The sequence below is a fragment of the Gymnodraco acuticeps genome, unplaced genomic scaffold, assembly GCF_902827175.1.
Source record: "Gymnodraco acuticeps unplaced genomic scaffold, fGymAcu1.1, whole genome shotgun sequence".
Taxonomy (NCBI): Eukaryota; Metazoa; Chordata; class Actinopteri; order Perciformes; family Bathydraconidae; genus Gymnodraco; species Gymnodraco acuticeps.
Window position 1 is genome coordinate 2309957 of NW_022989977.1, and position 18970 is coordinate 2328926.

Genomic DNA, 18970 nt, shown 5'->3' on the forward strand with positions numbered 1-18970 from the left:
TACAAATATACAATTATTTAAACTACCAAAAAATAATTGACTGGCTATAAACCTGAGACTTTTGCTGTCCCTGCAGCTGTGTGTCTGAGGACAGTGGCCTGCTTTATCCGGTTGGTTATTCTTGTCATGTTTTGCAACCCATTAAGACAACTGAAGGGAATGAAACCCCAGCAGAAACTTTGAACTTCCTGATGGCTTCCTTCCCCCTGCTTTCATGTTAGAAAGATAGGATGAGTAAAGATATATATATAATATCCCTTTTTTAGGGAGCCTGTTTTAAACTCTCCATAAATCACTTATATGTTTCCTTTGGTGTGTATTTTGAAAACACAATTACATTCTTTTCCGTTTCTTTCTTAGAGGAAAACTATTTTACTTACATAGATTATTTCAATTAATATATGAGCTGTTAGTAGTTCCAAAAAATGTTTAAAATAATTAAAAATAATTATTCTTATATTCTTTTCTTATATAAAAAATCCAGATACTCCTTATCTTTCATATTTCTTATTTAATTGGGATACTTTTGCGGATTTTTGCACAAAAAAATCTTTAAAAATAACAATATTCATTTCTTTTTTGTAGGTACAATTCCAAATACAGGGCTACAACTGACTACTTCCAACACTGCCCACAAAAAGAAAAATATTATAAAATTAAAAACTATTATTACTGTGATTAATAATATTATAATAATTATTATACAATTGCTGTTTTTGTTTTTGTTGTGATTTTTATTTAGCTGAATGAGTGAATTAAAAACTCATATTTACACTGAAAGCCAGTGCGCATGCTCGGACATGGCAGCTGCCAGTGGGAAGCTCCACAGACATAGAGTCTTCACAGAGCCCACAGTAAAATATATTTATCGAAATAAAACGTGAGTTAGCTGAGCTGACATATGTCGTGTTTCACTGTCCGAACCATGAAGGAGTAAAACCTCGGCAGTGGGAGAAATCTGATCTGGATGGAACCGACGCGTCTACGAGACGTTTTCAAATGTATAACACTATGTAAGCAAAGCCAAAAATATGTGTAATTTTAAAAGTGGTGTTTGTTGTCTGCCATGCAAGCAGAGTTGCTAGGATTTAGCTGCGCATAAAGTTAGCTAAACATCTACTATGACCATTATTACATGAGTTTCGACTTACCTTCCGATGAATCAGGCCTGCAACGCCTACGTCTACGTAAGCTACCCAAACATCTGGATTTAGACACATCACATGGCTTTGTTGTCAACAGTAAAACATGCACAAGCAGTGTTTTCCAATTGCTTTTGAGTCTGAATGGACAAGCAGGCTAATGCTAATTACAGAGTGTGGATTGTAGGATTAAGACATCGTTTTTTGCTAAATCTTTAACACTCCAACAACCTGCTTCTTGTGTTTTAGCTATTGCAGCAATGGAGGATATTGGTTTCCATCCCAAAGCCACCAGTGATCCCCCTGTTCCCAGAGCCACAGTCACTGAGGCTGTTGGGCTGCAGCACATCCCAGCAGGTCTGGACGGGCTCAGAATAGGAAGCAAAGCAGTGATTTGCATGTTTAATGTAGATGTTTATGTGTGTTCTGTTTCCTCAACAGTGTGTTGAAGTTGTGTTTTGCAGTGGATTTCTCGAGTCTGCAGATGTATAAGAAGGATGATTTAATCTTGTTTTAGGTAGATACATTAAACTGTACACTGTAACCATGTGTAGTTGGAAGCACACTGTGTATTATTTATACTGTTAACTGTGGAAAACAAAGTGTTTTTTGGGATGTGAACAGAGAGAAAGGGATCATCAAAACATTTGCATTACAATATTGGTCTGTAGATCCACATACCAAAAAAATTGAAGTCTTGAATCCCAGTAGGTTTTTGCAGTTTTTAGCCAGAATTACGAATAGCATTTGTTGTTGCACAATATTTTGAGCGATAAACCACATATGATATTTCCAACCAATGTTGTGTTTTTTTTTAATTTCTTCTTTTAATAAATATTATTTTTTGTATTTTATTTTCAGCGCTCCCGTCTGCTGCCAAAAATGGAAACACTTGTATGGATAAGTCAAAGGCCGGCAGGGAAAAACTCAACGCCAAATTCGCAGATCCATCCAAGTGGAGGCAAAACAAGCAGAAACAGCTGAGGATGGAGGGTAAATCATATGTGAGCAAACGCAAAAAAGACGGCGAGGAAGTAATAAAACAGCCAAGATCAATCGGACCGCGGTGCACCTCGAATGCATGCAAAAAGACAACAAATCGTCTTTGTAATGAAATCAATGAGGAGGCCAGGAAGAAAATGTTTGATGATTTCTGGGAGCACATGAACTGGGCTCAGAGAAAACTGTATGTAGCAGAACAAGTGGACCGCGACCCCGTGGAGAGATCTCGGGCAGTGGGATTGCAGTCGCGAAGATCAGTTTCTCTGCGTTATCACTTGATGTTGGCTGGAAAAAGGCAACAAGTGTGTAAAAACATGTTCCTGTCCACTCTGGGGATAGGAGAGTGGTCTGTGCTCAACTGGACACAGAAAGGAACACAAACAAACAATGAATCAAATGAAGACAAATTACAAAAGAGTCAGACTGTCCCTCATTGCCCACATGACAACCCAGTTACTTCTGCAGTCAATAACTCTGCAGAAAGTTCCCAGGGTGAGTCTTTTTCTCCTTTTGAGCTACTTACCGAAGATAGTTGTTGTTCTGAAACAAGTTTTTAATTACTGAATACTCAACTGGCACAACATTGAGCAATCATATCAAGCAAAAATGCTTAACATTTGCTGGTTCTTGTTCCTCAAATGTTAGACTTTTCTCTGATATAAAGCATTGTAACTCGATTGGGTGTATAGCTGTTGATTGGACAAAACAACCATGAAATGTCCCACTTTTAGATTTTCTATGATCCAAATTATTAATCATCAGTCAGAAAAATAATCAAGAGATACATTGAGAATTAAAACACACTGCACAGCATAGTGCACTAAAGTAACAATTTAAGTTTGTGCCATAAATAGTTTTTGTTCAGCACTGTAGTTTATCACAGTATAACCTCTTATATGTTAACACCATTTCTCTGTTTTTTGCAGAACAAGTGATTGCCACTGACAGAGACAGGCAGCCAGAACCAGAGGGGGCAGACGGAAATAAATCCAGAGTTGCCAAGCCGCTGACGTGGAAGCAGAATCGACAGAAGCAACTCAGGATGGAGGGCAAACCGTACATCAGCAAACGAAAGAAAGACGGCACCACCATAACTAAAGGTCAGAGGACAATGGGATCGGGATGCTCATCCAGTGCCTGCAAAAGGGCATCCAACCGCTTCTGTGCTGACTTCAGTGAAGAAGGGAGGAACCAGTTGTTCACTAGTTTCTGGCAGTGTATGACGTGGGCTCAGAGAAAGGTCTACGTGTCCGGATTAGTCGACTGCGACCCGGTTGAAAGAACACGAGCACCATGGACTCAGTCGAGAAGGTCTGTCTCGATGCGGTATCATTTGATAGCCGACGGCAACAGAAAACAAGTTTGCAAAAAGATGTTCCTCTCCACTTTGGGGATTGGAGAGTGGTCAGTGCTTAACTGGTCACAACATATATCCCAGCAGGACAATTCGGAGCGAATCACTAAGAAACAAACACAAGGGAAATCCCGTAAAGCGTCTGAGCATATAGTCCTGAATGAGTTCCTCCAGAGTTTACCAAAGGTTCCCTCGTACTGTTGTGGGACGTCCGTCTCCAAACTGTATCTGGAGCCAGTCTTCTCCAACATGTCCGAGGTGTACAGGCACTACTACAACCACTGCTCAGAGAGGAAGACCACAGCGCTCTCTCGCCAGGTGTTCTGTGCTGTATTTAAAAATATGGATTTGAGGTTGTGTGAATCCAAAAGGGATCAGGGATGTTCTTTCGGTGCGACTGGGAATTTGTTTAATGAGCTCTGGGAGGAATACTGCTTGGAGAGAGGAGGGCCACAATCAGAGAAAGTGGGTAATCCAGTAGAGAAGGGTTCATGACCAAAAGGTATTAGTGACTTTAACATACACATATACACATTTTGGAAAGAACAATTCCAAGACTTTGCCTCAATGACTTCTCACATTTTATCAAATCATTATGAGGACTATGATAGATTCTATAATCAACCCAGTCTCCATGCAGCTTAGCTGTCGTTTCACTGGAATTATCTAAGCACTCCATTTATTTATTTTTTTGTAATTGAGAATGCGTTGTTGTTCCCTAAAATGTGAGTTATTTTGTGAGATATATATTCTTCACCATTATAATTAGTTCAAGACTAAAACAAATGTGTGTCATAATGTGTGTTGGAAAAATACTAAAACATATATATCTGTTAATCTACTGTTTGGGATTTCAATATGTGTGATGTGTAAGGTCAACGTAATTTGCCTTAAAGTATTCGCAACGCTGCAAACTTTACAAATGATTTGTTTTATTTATTTTATTCTGTGCTTAAGACAGACATTAACAGACATTTAAGTTTTCTTTTTTCTTTTATGTATTTAATAATAACAACAGAACAGTTTACATAGTTGTTTTAGGGGCAGAGCACTAAAAGTCTGTTTATTTTCCCGACTCAAGAGCTAGACTAAACCCACTCTTTCGTAAAGGTCAAATTCAAACCACTCCGTCGCCTCTCACCCTGTAGCTTTTACTCATTGAAATAACGGCTCCTCTAACAGCTCACATACCCCGTAGAGTGTTTTTTTTTTCAAGTTTAAACAGTAAGAGCTACAAATCTCATGCATACACATACACGTACGGTCATCAACCTCCTATTCTTCTCCACACAGTGGCAGGAAGTTGTCCAGATATCCGCAGGGCCTCTGAAAAAAAGGCGAGTGAACAAAGTGGGCTGGGTGGTGGTGTTGGAAGGTGTTGGTGGTGGCGGCGGTGATGGGAATGAGCAGCTTTACTCAGAGTTAACTGTTGGTTGTGAACAGCAGGACTGCAGCTACACCACAGAGCTACAGATTAACAACCAAAAAAGCACTGCGGGTCAGAGGGAGAAGATCAGAGGCAGGCTAACAAACAGCTGGACTGGACTACTGGCTCTCTTGAGCGAAGGAGGAAAGGGCCGCAGCTGGTGAACAACCTGAAGATGTTGGTCCTGAGGACGTTTGTTCTGCTGGGACTGAGCTGGATATCTGAAGGTGAGTTAGCCACCCTATTCTCAACAGATTGTTATCTTTCCTTTATAAATACTCCAAAGTGTCACCTGTTCAATCAAAGTTGTGCGATACCTTATCTTCTGGATGAAGTGTATAGGTAGACATCTGATGACCAATGACTGATTTAGCAAAAATGACGTTGACTCTGAGAACTGCATTTAATTTATTTTAAGGAGAATTTTTCAACTTAAATTAATGTCTTACAATAAAATATGAAGCCCTTTATTTGTTTAATACTGATGAAAACTTAAGTAATCATCTAGTTTTATCATTATTATTAGTTATTTGTTTTTTATTATTAATGTATAAAATGAATGAACCTTTCAAATTATTCTTATAGGTTGTTCTAAAGGACTAATTAAAAAATTATTTTATAATAACTTGTTTTTCCATTCCTCCCATACTGGGAAAGCTCTCTTTGATTATCAAGTGGAACAGAAGTGTTAAACATTTAACATGTCTAATTTCTGCCCTATTGTTTGTACTTTTTTTTTTATTGTTTGTATGATTTTCTGCTCCCGCACACACCTGCCAGCCCATTGTCCAACTCCATCACATTCCTCATTTCCACAGTAACGACCTTTAACCTTTATCAAGTCCCAGCCCACTCCATTTCCTGTTGCTATTCGCTTCTCCTTGAAACTTCCTGTTTATGTCGGGCCCATTTCCTGTTTCCTTTAACGGTCCGTATCAGGACCCACCTCTCATGGCTTGACCTGCATTGTTATGAATAGTGGCTAATGCTCTGAGACAATGAGCTTCTTATTGTGTGGGTCAGCTGGTCCTGCGATAAAACATTTAGCGATAACAGTTTGTGTCGTTAAATGAAACTGCAAGACCTCATGATATAATCAGTGTGCACATCTGTGATATTTGGAGTAATGTTGTTTGCCTTTGACATATCTACAAATACTCTCTTGCATTTTAAATAGACATATATGTTTCATTCATTTATAAGACACTGAACAAAGCATATAGTACATCTTGTTTATTTTTTTAACCACAATTGAAAGATAAGAATGATCACAATTATTGTACAGCATTGTTGACTATTGCTGCTAATCAGTGTTTGTCTCCACAGCTGCTTCTGGTGATCCATGGGGTCAGTGTCCTGTCAACAGAAAGTGTAAAGACAAGTTTGGAGACGGGTCATGTGACAGAGAGTGTATGGAGCCCGAGTGTCTCAGAGACGGCTTCGACTGCCTGAAGGACCGGGGACACTGCAAGTAAAACATTTTTGTTATCATTTTTACTGTCAGAAAACCATCAAAACCAGCTTTTTGCAGGAAGTGTTGTTAATTACAATATGTTTGCTTATTGTGCCAGCTGTGGCTGTCCTTTAAAATGATTATTTGTTGGATTATTTGATGTCTTTTTCATCTCTTTTTTCGTCATTTGCATCATTATATGATGTTTTATTACACATAAATAATGTTTAAGGAGGTTTTTTATTCGATGTGGACTCAACTTGATATTCTTTTTAATAGTTATAATTATTATCAATAGTAATATTAATTCCATATAGTTTATTGTCCTAATCAGTTCACTTGTGAAAAGAAAAAATGAAATGGTAACACAATAAATTGTCTTTTTATACAATTATTCAAAAATACTATATAAGTGTAAAAATGGCAACTTAAAAACTAACATTATTATAAGAAAGATGTTAAATCATTACTCCCTGTTCTGGATTTTTTATCTTGAGAATTAAATGTCATTCTTGACCTTAGAAATTGTTTAACAGCCAAATATCACATTTTATAATACATTTTTTGTCAAATCTCTTACTGTGTCTTTTTTTCTTTATTTCATTATTCCTCCCCATTATTGTTCACAGTCCGGGCCATATCCAGTACTGCCGTGATCACTACGCCAACTCCCACTGCGAGCAGGGTTGTGACAGCGCCCCCTGTGGATGGGATGGCAGCGACTGCTTCAAACATCAGAGCTCTTTGTGGGCCAAGGGCACCCTGGTCCTTCACGCCAACTTCCCACAACAACGTGGGGTCTTCTCCAACAGCTCTCTGCTCTGGGCGCTCAGTGTCCTCCTCCAGTCGCCATTAACACTGAGAGGGTCCGCCCCCCTCGCCGCTAACAGGAAGTTGTTTGACTTCGACCCTAATCAGCTCTCCAACCTGCTGGCTCAGGCTCCTGCGGCTGACGCTGATGGGTAGGTACTAGGCAAGGCAAGGCAAGGCAAGTTTATTTATATAGCACTTTTCAACACAAGGCAATTCAAAGTGCTTTACAAAAAATGAAAGAGATTAAGAAAATGGCATTTAAAATCAGTCATTAAAAAGAAAAGCTAATAAATTAAACATTAAAAGAAAAAAAGTACATGGATAAAAGTTACAGTGCAGTCTAAGATATGAATAGTTCAATTAAAAGCAGCGACAAAAAGAAAAGTCTTCAGCCTGGATTTAAAAGTAGTCAGAGTTGTAAATAAATGAACTGTCAAAAATAATGAGTTTAGTCCTGTTTTATTAAACAAGTTAGCCCCCTTAGCCAAGACAGCGTAAAACAATACAAATTCAGGTGAAAAAAAAGAGAAATAATACTTAAACAAGTTTACAATTTCATTAATAAAAGAAACAAATAAACCTAAAGACAAAATACAAGTGGCCCAAGCACAGAACCTTGGGGAACTCTGTTAAGTACAGTAAGCCAATCTTATATATATCTATACTGTGTGTATCTATTTTGCAATAAATTATATGAGCATTCTTTTTTATTCTTTTCTATAATCAATTTTGGAAAGAGAGTGTATCGATTTCTTTAAAATAATTATTTCAATGTTAGTACAACTACCAGATTAAAAAAAAAATGTATTCAAGACAACACAAAAAACAAAGACTCAAGCTGTTGCGAAGTCGTCAGTGCGCAAAACATCAGATAATAAAGCTTTAAAATTGTAATTGGTTATATAATTTATCAACAAAATTACTCCGGCCCTCAACAATTATGAACCTGCTGTTTCCTTTTTCTCTCACTCTTTCCTATAGCTCCCTCCTCTTCCTCCAAGTGGACAACAGGCCGTGCTCCCGGCTGCCCTCTACCTGTTTCCCCTATGCCACAGAGGCAGCCAGTTTCCTGCGTGCTGTACTGCTGCTAAAGCCGAGCTTGTTCCCCACCCTACCAGAGCTGAAAACCGTCATCAGTATAAGAGGTGTCCGTGAGGAAATAGGAAGCAGAGAGAAGGAAGTGGTTAAAGAGGAAGTCAAAGGTAGGCTCACAGGTCCTGTCCTCCCCCCCCCCTACACACACACACACACACACACACACACACACACACACACACACACACACACACACACACACACACACACACACAAACCCATCAAGCTTTGAATGTCATCCAAACAAAACACTATAAACAACTCTCCGTTTCCAGTGCGCAATTGTGATGTGTGTTTTTTTTGGGGAAAATGTTGGATCACTGTGAGAATATGACTTCCTTTCAGATGATATTTAGTACTTTAGTTTATTGGATCACAAACTGATATTTAAGTATGTAAGTATTTAAGACTGTTAAACATCTGAACTTTTGAAAGAACATCCATAACATTAATCTGTTTGCAACTTATATATATATCAATATTCCAATTACTTGTATATAGACTATTCTGCACTATTTCTATTATATTCTATTTTATTTTATTTACTTGCACTATTTTATCTGTTTTATTGTTGCACTGTTTGAGGAGTCTGTGACCTAAGATGTTCATTGTCATAACTACACTGAAGCTATGTACAAATGACAATAAAAGCCTTGAATCTTGAAAAACTATTGAGTATCTTGATATATTTTTACATATTTTGCTGCTTTGTTTTCAATCCTTCCTCTCAAAGAGCCAACTCCTGCATGGCTGTGGGCTGTGATAGCTGTAGCAATTGGCCTGCTGCTGGTGCTGGCCCTGGCTGTGTTCCTGGTGGTGAGGAGGGTGAGGCGGCGGCGGGCGGAGAGGGAAGGCGGTGACAGGGTGAGACACCGGTCCACACTCACAGACAATGACCAAAAACCCAAGGCGTTGACCCCGCATGGAGTCCAGCAAGAGCAGAGGTTGAGATCCAGCAGAGAGAAAGAGAAGCTCAGCTTGAGGAAGAAGAAGAAAGCGAAGGAAGCTGAGAAAAAAAGAAGGAGGGAGCCGCTGGGGGAGGATGCCATTCGAATGCGGTGAGTTGCTTTGAAAAACATGAGAGGAAGTTTTGTCTGAAACAAGTAGGAGGTCATCCTGTGTTGAAAATGCTGAATACCACTTTTTCCTGCTAATCAGTTGGATATGACCTTTATCCTGTATTATTATTATTTAAAGGTCCTATGACATGGCCATTTCTACTGATTATAATTCCATTGTTGAGGTCTACTAGAATAGATTTACATTGTTCAATGTTCCAAAATCACATTGGTTTCTCATACAGCATCTCTGTATAGTATGTGTATTCACTCTCTGTCCTACACGCCTTGTTGGAGCTCCTGCCCCCCCCTCCCTGTGAGCCCATTGTGCTCTGATTGGTCAGCTCGCCCACTCTGTTCTGATGAGTCCACCACCGTTCCAGCGGAACATCAGTGATTATGTGTTGCAATGGCATTTGTTAGTAACCAGAAGATGACACCATTAATGACAAACAGATGAAAATCCTGCATGGGGTCTTGGTGCCATGTTGCCGGGCTCGCTGCTCCGCCCTTTGAGGCTCGAGGAGCGGACAGTGTGAGCTGGATTACTGGTGTCGTTTCTTGGTTGCTGTGTGGGGTCTGCGAGACAGCGAGACACCGCGGAACTCAGCCAGGCTGTGAGTGTGTGTGTGTGTGCGGAGATCCGCGGAGCCGCGGCTGAGAAAAGATAGGTGTGTGTGTGTGTGTGTGTGTGTGTGTGTGTGTGTGTGTGTGTGTGTGTGTGTGTGTGTGTGTGTGTGGTGTGTGTGTGTGTGTGTGTGTGTGTGTGTGTGTGTGTGTGTGTGTATGTGTGTGTGTGTGTGTGTGTGTGTGTGTGTGTGTGTGTGTGTGTGTGTGTGTGTGTGTGTGGAGCTCCGCAGATTGACCAATGGGTCCATTTGGTCGGCGTTACGTCACTGTACCCAGGAAGACAACAATGGAAAAAGAGAAACCTCCAACGAGGCGTTCTGGGGCAACATAGCAGGTCTTTTCTGTGTTAGAGTTGTACTCGCTACAGGGTGTTCTTTGAGGATTTGTGACTTTGCAGACCGTTTACATTCATAAAAAGCTACATAACACACACAGGTGTGTACGGGTCTTAAAGCATGGCATGGGATCTTTAACACTTCAAATGGTATTCACAGCAATTGGACAGTAATTACATAGGGAGAAATCAAACTACTCATTAACTTTTCCATCCCTATTTTCTGAAACAATTAGTCGATTAATTGATTATTAGTTTAAATTAAAAAAACAGTTTTAATATTCAGGCAATCATTTAAGACTAAGTCGAACATTTTCTATTTTACATTCAGTATGCTTATATATATATATAATTGTAGAGACATTTGCATCATTTGGTTTATGACTGCAGGTCCCACAAAACAAGCAATTTGAGGATTGGATGTCACCATATGGGCATTATTTTTTATTAATTCATCAAACATTGTATTTATTTAGTATTGGTCGAGCCAAAATATATACTTATACTGTTATTCTATCAAATAAGCGAAGGCAATAATTGCAAAAAAAGTATTTACAAAGAAAATACATTTTTTGGCCCTCTCAGGGTCATGAAACAATAACTAACTGTAATTCCTGTCATATTGCAGAGTCCATTTCCTCAAAACCTATCAATCAACACATGCATGTTTTAGGCAAGACTGTATTGTATTTGGGTTTGTTTTCAGAGCTTATGGGCGACTCATAAATCAGAATAATAAGAAAAGAAAAGAAAACACAGTATTACTGTTGGCAGTTTTTTTTATGTAATATATCAAAATTGTGCTTTTGCTTTCCAGACCTCTCAAAAGAGACCAGGATATAGGAAGTGACACAGATTTTACCCAGAGTTCAATGGAAGACATCAACACGAGATCTTCCAGGCGACAGGAGGACGCCTCCATCTGCGACCACAGGACCCAGGAGCAGAAACACTACCGGGGGGGAACATCGCAGCCCCGCAGACCTGTACAACGTAAGGTTTAACATCCATTTGTTTTAACATTAAGGCAGTCGTTCATTCCTACATTTATTAATCTGGTAATGTGACATGCACTTGTATTATTGGCAAGTATTACTATCCTAAACCACAATATACTAACATCAGTCTGGAATCTGTCAAATGTTTTGGAATTTCTACTTTCAAATACCTTTTCATGCATAATTCTTTATTTATTTATTTTCTTGCTTTTAAGTTACTTGCTGGTTTCTGTTGTATGAAAAGTGCTGTGTGAATAACACTTCTTAATGTATTGTTATTTGTTATCGGAAAAAGAGCTGCAGCAAATAGTAATAACAATGAATTGAGTAGAATGTAAATAATGAAATAATCATTATTTGCAGCCCTCTTACCAAATAATAATAATAACTTTAATTGATATAGCGCCTTTCATCAACCCAAGGTCGCTTAACAAAGAACATATAAGGACAAGACATAAAACAGGTGCCAGAAATGGAAGTGTTACATTGCAGGGGGGGGAAGAGTGAGTTAATGTTGGAAGGCTTTGTTGAACAGATGAGTTTTCAGGGTTGATTTGAAGATGTTCAGAGAAGGGGCGTTACGTTAAAAATGATTAAACCTCCCCATTTTGTCACCACATGCAACGCTGTAATTCAGTGTCAAACTCTGAATTACTTTGTTCAACAAATTATAATAAATAAATCCACAGGAGTTAACTAAGGAGTCAATGTAGACATTATATTTGCAACCACATGGTTTGTAAGTAAAACAGAACTCATACTGACATTTGTTTCAATATCGTGAAGGTGGAGATCCACCCTTACTCACCATTTGTTCTCCTTCAGCTCCACCTAGAGGATGGGAGAGAGATGCCATCCCTCCTCCTCTGCTCAGTCCTCCTCAGCAGGTCAGTTTCTTGTTATTTACATTGTATTCTATTCATTTGTGTCAATGTTATGAGGAGTTCATGTTATTTAGCTTCAACTCTTGGCGATGTACTTGTTTGTTCTCCTTTCCATGTCTTTATGTTAGTCCACACTGATAAATGTATGCATATGTGAAATGTGTATTATGTGTAGATCCATGATATATAATAACCATGGTTCTGTTGTTTTGGCAGTCTGCAGAGTGGTGTGGTCCGGACGGCTCAGTGGTTCTGATCCGAGCGGTGCGTAGCGGGCTGGACAGAGTCGTTTTGGAGCTGCTGAGAGCAGGAGTGCCAGTCAACAACACCGATCATACCGGTAAGACATCTGTGTCACAGATACTAATACTAGTTTACATGAACTCAAGACTAAACCTCTGTCAAACAGTATTTGCATGTAGTTTGTTGTACCTGATTTAACCTTATTGAAGTAGGAGCAATATGAAGCAGACTTTGAACATTATTCTGTTTAAGTTACAGTTCTGTTTAAGTTACAGTAAACATCACTCATATCAAAAGGAAAGCAGGATTAAACAGCAATGAAGAATTATGTGCAAATACAATTCTTTTTTTCATATCACTATAAGATCCAACCATGTTATGTCATCAGTCAGTAGCAGAGATTGAATAGTTAAAAAGAAAGGTCTGATTTTATAAATATGATTTAACTAAAAAACAAAACAACATTCTAAAAACAAAACACAAAATGTAAGTAATTAGATCTTCCTTGACCTTTATTTAATAATTTCATGGGGTCAATCAAACTATGATCAAAAAGCACTCAGCATTACTACTACTATTACTACCAACCGTAATTGCAATATATAGACGCCGCTAGCTTGGCTAATAAATTGACCTGTCCACCTGCCATATAATGGATCCAGTGCATGAATGGGTTTAACATGTAGAGCTCCTGAGCAGGCCATTATTCTCTGCCACCTGTACACTGAGGGGCTGAGTAACTGATGTAACTTACCCCGTCTCTCTCACATCCTCTCTTTGTGTCCCTCCTCTCCCGTCCTGTGCTCATCTCTCCACGGCTTCCATCTCTTCCTTCTCCAGATCCCCTTATACCCTCTGACTCTGAACAAAGTTAACGTGCTCGAGTGCTCAAACTCGGGTTGATGGACGTATTAACTTTGTTGCTGATCTTGCTTTTGCAGTCTCTTTGTTGCTCTGTCTTCCTTTTTCTGTCTTTCTTCCCCGTCCTCTACTTTCACTTGAGCTAAGATAATTCCTTTCTACACCACTGTCTCTCTTCACCATCTCGGGCTCGACTCTGTTGTGTAATGGTTGTTCGTTGGCTGACTTACTCCCTCCCTTCTTCCCCCTGACTCCACTCCGCTCACACTGTCTCTCTCAGGGAGATCAGCCCTGCACTGGGCATGCTCAGTCAACCACCTCTCCCTCACAAGGACCCTCATCCGCTACGGGTCCGCGGTGGACCTGCAAGACAACAAGGTGAGTTCTGAGTTTCTTTATCAGATGTTATAAAGGAGGACTTATCCATTAGTTGCACACACATCTGTTATAGTCCACATATCCACATGTGTATATATTATTGCAATCTACTGAATTGTACTCTACTGTACTGTTTACATTATGTTTTATATCATTTATTTGTATTTCACGTGTATATCATTTACTAATTCCTGCATTTTACTTGGCTTTTTGCTACTATTTTCTTTCTTTATTTATTTTTATGTAAGAAGTATACATTTTTGAAGGAGCCTGGGTTTAACATTAAAGCCTCTGAATCTTACATCTTTAGAAGCCTACATGCGGACTGTGTTTGTTTGACTTATTTCCTCCAGACATGATAGAATTATGTTTTTTTCAATTATTATATCTCATGTAGGGCGAGACAGCGCTCTTCCTCTCTGCCATCCATGGTTGCTATGATACGGCCAGACTCCTCCTCCTACACGGGGCCAACCTGGAGCTTCACGATCGGAGAGGGCGTCGCCCGGTCGACGTGGCCAGAGAAGGCATTCATCACCAGATCCTGGAGCTCCTATTGGCTCACCAGATTCAGAGAGGGCCTGTTCCCGTGGACTCGGCCAATGAGATGCTGTGGGAGGAGCGCACTCTGATTTACTCGCCGTGGGTCGGGTCACAGGGCATTCCTGGAAGAAGTGCCTCCTTCTCCGGGATCATAGGGCATCGAGATATGACCCCACCGCCACAAAAGTAAGGTTTCAATCATAACATGCTCAAGATGATGTGCCACCAAATAAGTCATTGAGAATTTTACGATTAGAGCTAGTGAACTAGTCCATAAACAGAAAAATGATTTGCAGCAATTAGATTATCAATGAACCCAAAATAAACTATTTTTTGTAAATTATTTGCAAATGTTAGTCAATTACTGTAGCTAAACATCACATAATACTTTGTATTCGCTGTTGGCATGAAATAAGTATTTTACACTTGTATATGAAATAAGGGGTGTGGGTATCGAGTACTATAACAAAAATAATTGACAAATCAGATATCACTTGATAATTACTTACTAAGATAAATAATTATTATACAGAATTTACGGAGGTTTTTTTGTAAATATTGTCCTGATGCAGTCCCTGTTCTGAAAATGCTTCAATGGTGGTGAATTTAAGACAACTTGGAGTACAAGTTTAAAATGTTACCCTTTCTTCACGAGGACAGAAAATCTATATTTGACCAAACGTCTCTGCTACTGTTGGGCGTCGTAACATTGTGATGATTTTCTTGTCTTGCCAGTGATTGGTCGATGAGCCGGGTGCAGTACCCATCCCTTCAGAACTGGCGACCACAGCTCAACCAATCGGCAACAGCGCTGGTCCCTCCAAGAATCATGGGCCGCTCTCCTCGGCCAATCAGCACCTTACAAGAGGTGACCTCAGAAGACGAGGATCGTGATAGGAGCCAGGAAGTCCCCAGAGCTGCAACACCTCACTTCCTGTCGCCCCAGCCTGCGCCTCGGCAACGTTCCTTTTCCTGCACCCAGCATGCATTGCAGCGTCGCTCCAGTGGCCACCAGCCAGAGCCCAATTACATTATCTTGACAGACAGAACAGCCAATGAGCCTGTAGAAAGAGTTGTTGTTTCACCTCCCACAGATGTTGCCAACCAATCAAATCGCCCGCCAGTTGTAAACGGTGATATTCCCAGAAGAGCAGAGCAACCAGCGGCAAATTCAACAAATCCAGAGCATAAATCCAGAGGTGAGAGGTTAAACAACGCTTCTGACTCCACACAAACAGCCTTGTAGAAAACCCAGCTACACATTTCTGCCCATTAGAATAGCATTGAAGAACACGTGACGATAATGACAATGCAGCATTATGACAAAGAGGCACTGAGTTTTAGTCCGCAATCTGCAGGGAGTCCAACCTTGATTTACTACTGTACTTTTGTGATGTTGTTATCCATTATGCATCTGTTGGGTGTCGTCTGACTGACTTGCTTGTTAGATTTCTTATTTTTTACATTTCTGTCAAACTAATACACAGCAGCACTTCTTTCTTAAATCACCACCCCAGTTTTCACTCAGCCTTGTCTAAATTATTATTATTATATGTTTTACAAGGGAGGAGGATTTTGTATTTTGTAAATATTATGTTACATGAGATGTCAAATAAAAAACTGTTCTGAGATGAACACCAGTCAAACGTGATGAATATCACTGAAACTGCAACATCGTGTGAATCTTGTTATATAATATATACATATTGTCTTTACATCAAACAGGTTGTATTTTGATTATTGCAAAGAGAGTCAAAAATAAATAATCAAAAGAAAGATGCACTTGGTTGCACAAGAGACCTGATGCATGCAATAAAGACTTTCCATGCGCATTTATATGGAACTTTTTTTTACTCATACACTTATTATCTAACCCTACCTAACCCTTACTCAGAACAAGTCTTTTCTCAGTTTGACTGCCATAATAAATGTATTTTTTGTCTTAATTTATACTTTCATACAAAATCTTAGGGTTACACATTACAAATACCATAAGACTTACGTTATGATGTTGTCTGCAAGTGTGGGGACATACAAATAATATACTCTATGATCTTTAAACATATTTCTTACACAAAAATAGTGATATTTTGGTACACAGGAAAACTTTTTTAAACTGTTTTAATTAAAGCTCTTTTTTGGTTATAAGTTTTTCTTTAAACATAAAAAAACATTAAGAAAGTTAGGACACAATAGTTTGATAGAACATGGAACAAGAGACAAACTTGAGCTAAAAATAACTCAACAACAGCGACTTATATAGAGCTGTAATTGGAACAGACCTCACACCAAATGTTTTTAGTTAAAGAGAAGTCAAAGGTTTCAGACTCTTTCTCGTGGGAAAAGAGGAAGTGGCACTGCGTTTACAGCTTTATGACCTGTTAAAACTGATACATGTCTGCAGAGGGTCGCACAGGAGACACTTCCCACGTTCCCACACGCATTCGCAGATGTTTGAAATGCAAATTAGTTTGAGACCGAATGAAAACTTCGTTGTATGAAAAACTGCTTTACGCACGGTAAAATAACTCAATCTTTACGCACTCATTAGTAACTCTGGCCAGAACTGTGATTCTTATTCTAAATTAAATCTCTATTTAAACTGTCAAAACATTTTTGATCAATACATTTCGTTTTTTTAAGCAAGAGATATGACGAGAATATCACTTTTACGCAATACTTTCATTCCTTTTCCTTTAATGAAAAACTTGTTTATGGTTTCAGTTTAAATGTAACTACAAGTATAAGATACAGTTTTAAAATAAATCTGAGTATCTAACATACTTCTAATTGAAGGCTTATTATCTTACATGTAGCCTACTGTATGCGTTTCATTGTTCTAATGTTTGACCACGTGTATGCATATCAAAGATTTTCAAAGTAAAGGAGTGAGGATTTGTTACATTGTGTGAAACGTCACTGCATGGCGCTTCTCATCCTCACGTGTGGCAGCACCAGTCCACACTTATGCTTATGTTCCTCAGGGCACGTGCCAGCAACATCAATTAACACATCACTTCAATTATTTTTCCTTTTGTTTATTCGCAAATGACAAATAAATATAAATTAAGGTGCAAAAATGCGTATCAATATGACATAGTTTAAAAGACTATAGCAGCACTTGGTGTGATCAAAATACATTTACAGTATTTACATGTTGCCAGACTTAAACAGAATGTAGGATTTCGTGTTGGATATATTGCACTGAAGACTTCCTTGAAATCGAATTAACAACACATGTTCTTTTATAAATAATAACCGGCCTGTTAGAGTCATTAAAAGTTCAGTTTTTGGAGTCACTGCTTCTGGATCAGGGCCAGGGCCTCCACAGGGACTGGCCGGCTGTGATGCTCTGAGATGGGCTCTGTTTGCTCGCTGGACTCGCCACTTTGCGGGGCTGGTGGGGAGTTATGGCAGAGCAATGTGGTTCTCCGAGGGTCTGAACACAACTGAGCACAGAGGGGGCAGGTGTGCGCAGCTTGTGCCCGGACCTGTGTATCAGCATCCGCAGAATATACGTGGAGGACTTCCTGAGAGAGCTGGACGAGGAGTAGACTCCGGTTCTTCTATGGACGCCTGCAGAATCAGAGTCTAAACTGGAAACGCGAGCAGCAAGAGATGCATCCAGTGCTGCTCCGAGCCACAGGCCTTTCCCATCAGGTCCGAGGAAACGTGACGCTCTCTGTAGGCAGGTGGAGAACCCGTCCTGGTAGGAGTGTTTCTGGGCTCCAGCAGCATCTCCAACTCTCGTGTTATCTTCTTCAGCAGTTCTCTGCAGGAAGAGCACAGTGCGCTCGAGTATCTCAGCTTTCTCCACTCTGCGCCGAGAAGCTTCCTGGGAAAGACACAAAATAAGTTAGTAAACAGTGTACCAGACACTTCTAAAATGCCTTTAAACCCTAAAAATGAAAAAGTATTCCAGAGAGTTTGGGTTCCTTACCTGTTGCTGCAGTAAAAGTGTCTTCAGGCTCTCCAGACTGCGGTTCATTCTCTCTCTTCTACGTCTTTCAACCTGAGGTTTGAGATTCTGAGAAGAGGAAAACCGATACAATGATTAATGAATGAACGACAACTGCAGGCAAAATAGTTACAAATAAAGATGGGAGATTCAAATATTAAAAGATTAAAATACCTTTCTGTCGAACTTCGCGTCCTGTGATTCGTGAATCAATTTCATGATAGGTTATTCGAAGATCTTGTAACAGCAGCGGAATCGGTGTCGGTCAGAGCTTGATGTGCCCATCGATGCCACAGCTCGAGCTTTTATGCCATAAGGCATGTGGGCGTGTCTTTAGGCTCCACCCACCACATGGTCACAGACTTTATTTCCCCCCAGGTTTGTACACCTTAACGAAGCCACTAAACACTATTTAAAAAAAGTCGTCAATCTTTGTAAAAAATATGTACCTTTAAAATTGAAAGACTACTCATGTTGTGACGACCCTTTTTATTGCTGTATTTTGACAGTCTGCTTCAATTCAATTAAAAGTCATGAGCTGGAAGTATCAGTGAAAAAAGGCAAGCTATTATTGTTGAAACATAAAATAATATGTTTGATGTTTTATTCATGTCTTACTTTCTCTATTATTTATTTTAATACATTTCGATAATTCTCTGAAGATGACTGCAGAATGAACAGCGCGCCTAAAGACCCTTCACTAATCTGCAGGCACGTGCAGCTGCCCCGCTGAGTGTCAGTGCCACGCGCCTGTGAAAGGTGTTGCCAGCTCGTGTGATACATTTTACATATATGTGA

The 18970-nt window shown here is 39.6% G+C and overlaps 3 protein-coding genes and 1 long non-coding RNA gene across 9 annotated transcripts; 2 read left to right on the forward strand and 2 right to left on the reverse strand.

Annotated features, from left to right (window-relative positions):
- Positions 1 to 819: 819 nt before the first annotated feature.
- Positions 820 to 4819, forward strand: LOC117543320. 4 transcript variants are annotated; one of them, XM_034211503.1, is made up of 5 exons: positions 820 to 1013; positions 1392 to 1499; positions 2004 to 2636; positions 3071 to 4000; positions 4792 to 4819. In XM_034211503.1, the coding sequence occupies exons 1-4, from the start codon at positions 968 to 970 to the stop codon at positions 3991 to 3993; spliced, it is 1710 nt and encodes a 569-aa protein (XP_034067394.1). In that variant the 5' UTR covers positions 820 to 967; the 3' UTR covers positions 3994 to 4000; positions 4792 to 4819. The 4 variants fall into 4 exon arrangements, with proteins under 4 accessions (XP_034067394.1, XP_034067396.1, XP_034067393.1 ...); XM_034211505.1 differs by lacking the exon at positions 4792 to 4819 and adding an exon at positions 1584 to 1659 and having other exon boundaries at positions 3071 to 4653; XM_034211502.1 differs by lacking the exon at positions 4792 to 4819 and having other exon boundaries at positions 3071 to 4653.
- Positions 4738 to 15996, forward strand: notchl (notch receptor, like). Of its 2 annotated transcripts, none has more exons than XM_034211500.1 (11): positions 4738 to 5151; positions 6251 to 6395; positions 7007 to 7339; positions 8172 to 8392; positions 9019 to 9343; positions 11125 to 11300; positions 12092 to 12192; positions 12406 to 12529; positions 13574 to 13671; positions 14069 to 14400; positions 14950 to 15996. In XM_034211500.1, the coding sequence occupies exons 1-11, from the start codon at positions 5100 to 5102 to the stop codon at positions 15458 to 15460; spliced, it is 2418 nt and encodes an 805-aa protein (XP_034067391.1). In that variant the 5' UTR covers positions 4738 to 5099; the 3' UTR covers positions 15461 to 15996. The 2 variants fall into 2 exon arrangements, with proteins under 2 accessions (XP_034067391.1, XP_034067392.1); XM_034211501.1 differs by having other exon boundaries at positions 12131 to 12192.
- Positions 10302 to 13584, reverse strand: LOC117543321. 2 transcript variants are annotated; one of them, XR_004568548.1, is made up of 3 exons: positions 13187 to 13584; positions 12114 to 12486; positions 10302 to 11291 (listed from the first exon to the last, which is right to left on the reverse strand). It is a non-coding gene; the product is annotated as an uncharacterized LOC117543321 (long non-coding RNA). The 2 variants fall into 2 exon arrangements; XR_004568549.1 differs by having other exon boundaries at positions 12114 to 12489.
- A 1240-nt stretch (positions 15997 to 17236) lies between the features above and the next one.
- Positions 17237 to 18441, reverse strand: LOC117543301 (transcription factor HES-4-like). Its single transcript, XM_034211480.1, has 3 exons — positions 18347 to 18441; positions 18155 to 18241; positions 17237 to 18049 (listed from the first exon to the last, which is right to left on the reverse strand). Exons 1-3 carry the CDS (start codon positions 18389 to 18391, stop codon positions 17525 to 17527), a joined length of 657 nt encoding a protein of 218 aa, XP_034067371.1. The 5' UTR covers positions 18392 to 18441; the 3' UTR covers positions 17237 to 17524.
- Positions 18442 to 18970: the final 529 nt, after the last annotated feature.

What these genes read in the sequence shown, in the direction of transcription:
- notchl (XM_034211500.1), top strand. Translation starts at nt 5,100, where the DNA reads ATGTTGGTCCTGAGGACGTTTGTTCTGCTGGGACTGAGCTGGATATCT. An exon ending in GGTTAAAGAGGAAGTCAAAG is followed by an intron (nt 8,393 to 9,018) that starts GTAGGCTCACAG and finishes TTCCTCTCAAAG; the next exon opens with AGCCAACTCCTGCATGGCTG. An exon ending in TGGACCTGCAAGACAACAAG is followed by an intron (nt 13,672 to 14,068) that starts GTGAGTTCTGAG and finishes TATCTCATGTAG; the next exon opens with GGCGAGACAGCGCTCTTCCT.
- LOC117543320 (XM_034211503.1), top strand. Translation starts at nt 968, where the DNA reads ATGGAACCGACGCGTCTACGAGACGTTTTCAAATGTATAACACTAT. An exon ending in TTTCAAATGTATAACACTAT is followed by an intron (nt 1,014 to 1,391) that starts GTAAGCAAAGCC and finishes CTTGTGTTTTAG; the next exon opens with CTATTGCAGCAATGGAGGAT. An exon ending in GCTGCAGCACATCCCAGCAG is followed by an intron (nt 1,500 to 2,003) that starts GTCTGGACGGGC and finishes TTTTATTTTCAG; the next exon opens with CGCTCCCGTCTGCTGCCAAA.
- LOC117543301 (XM_034211480.1), bottom strand. Translation starts at nt 18,391, where the DNA reads ATGAAATTGATTCACGAATCACAGGACGCGAAGTTCGACAGAAAG. An exon ending in ACGCGAAGTTCGACAGAAAG is followed by an intron (nt 18,242 to 18,346) that starts GTATTTTAATCT and finishes TCCTCTTCTCAG; the next exon opens with AATCTCAAACCTCAGGTTGA. An exon ending in CACTTTTACTGCAGCAACAG is followed by an intron (nt 18,050 to 18,154) that starts GTAAGGAACCCA and finishes TGTCTTTCCCAG; the next exon opens with GAAGCTTCTCGGCGCAGAGT.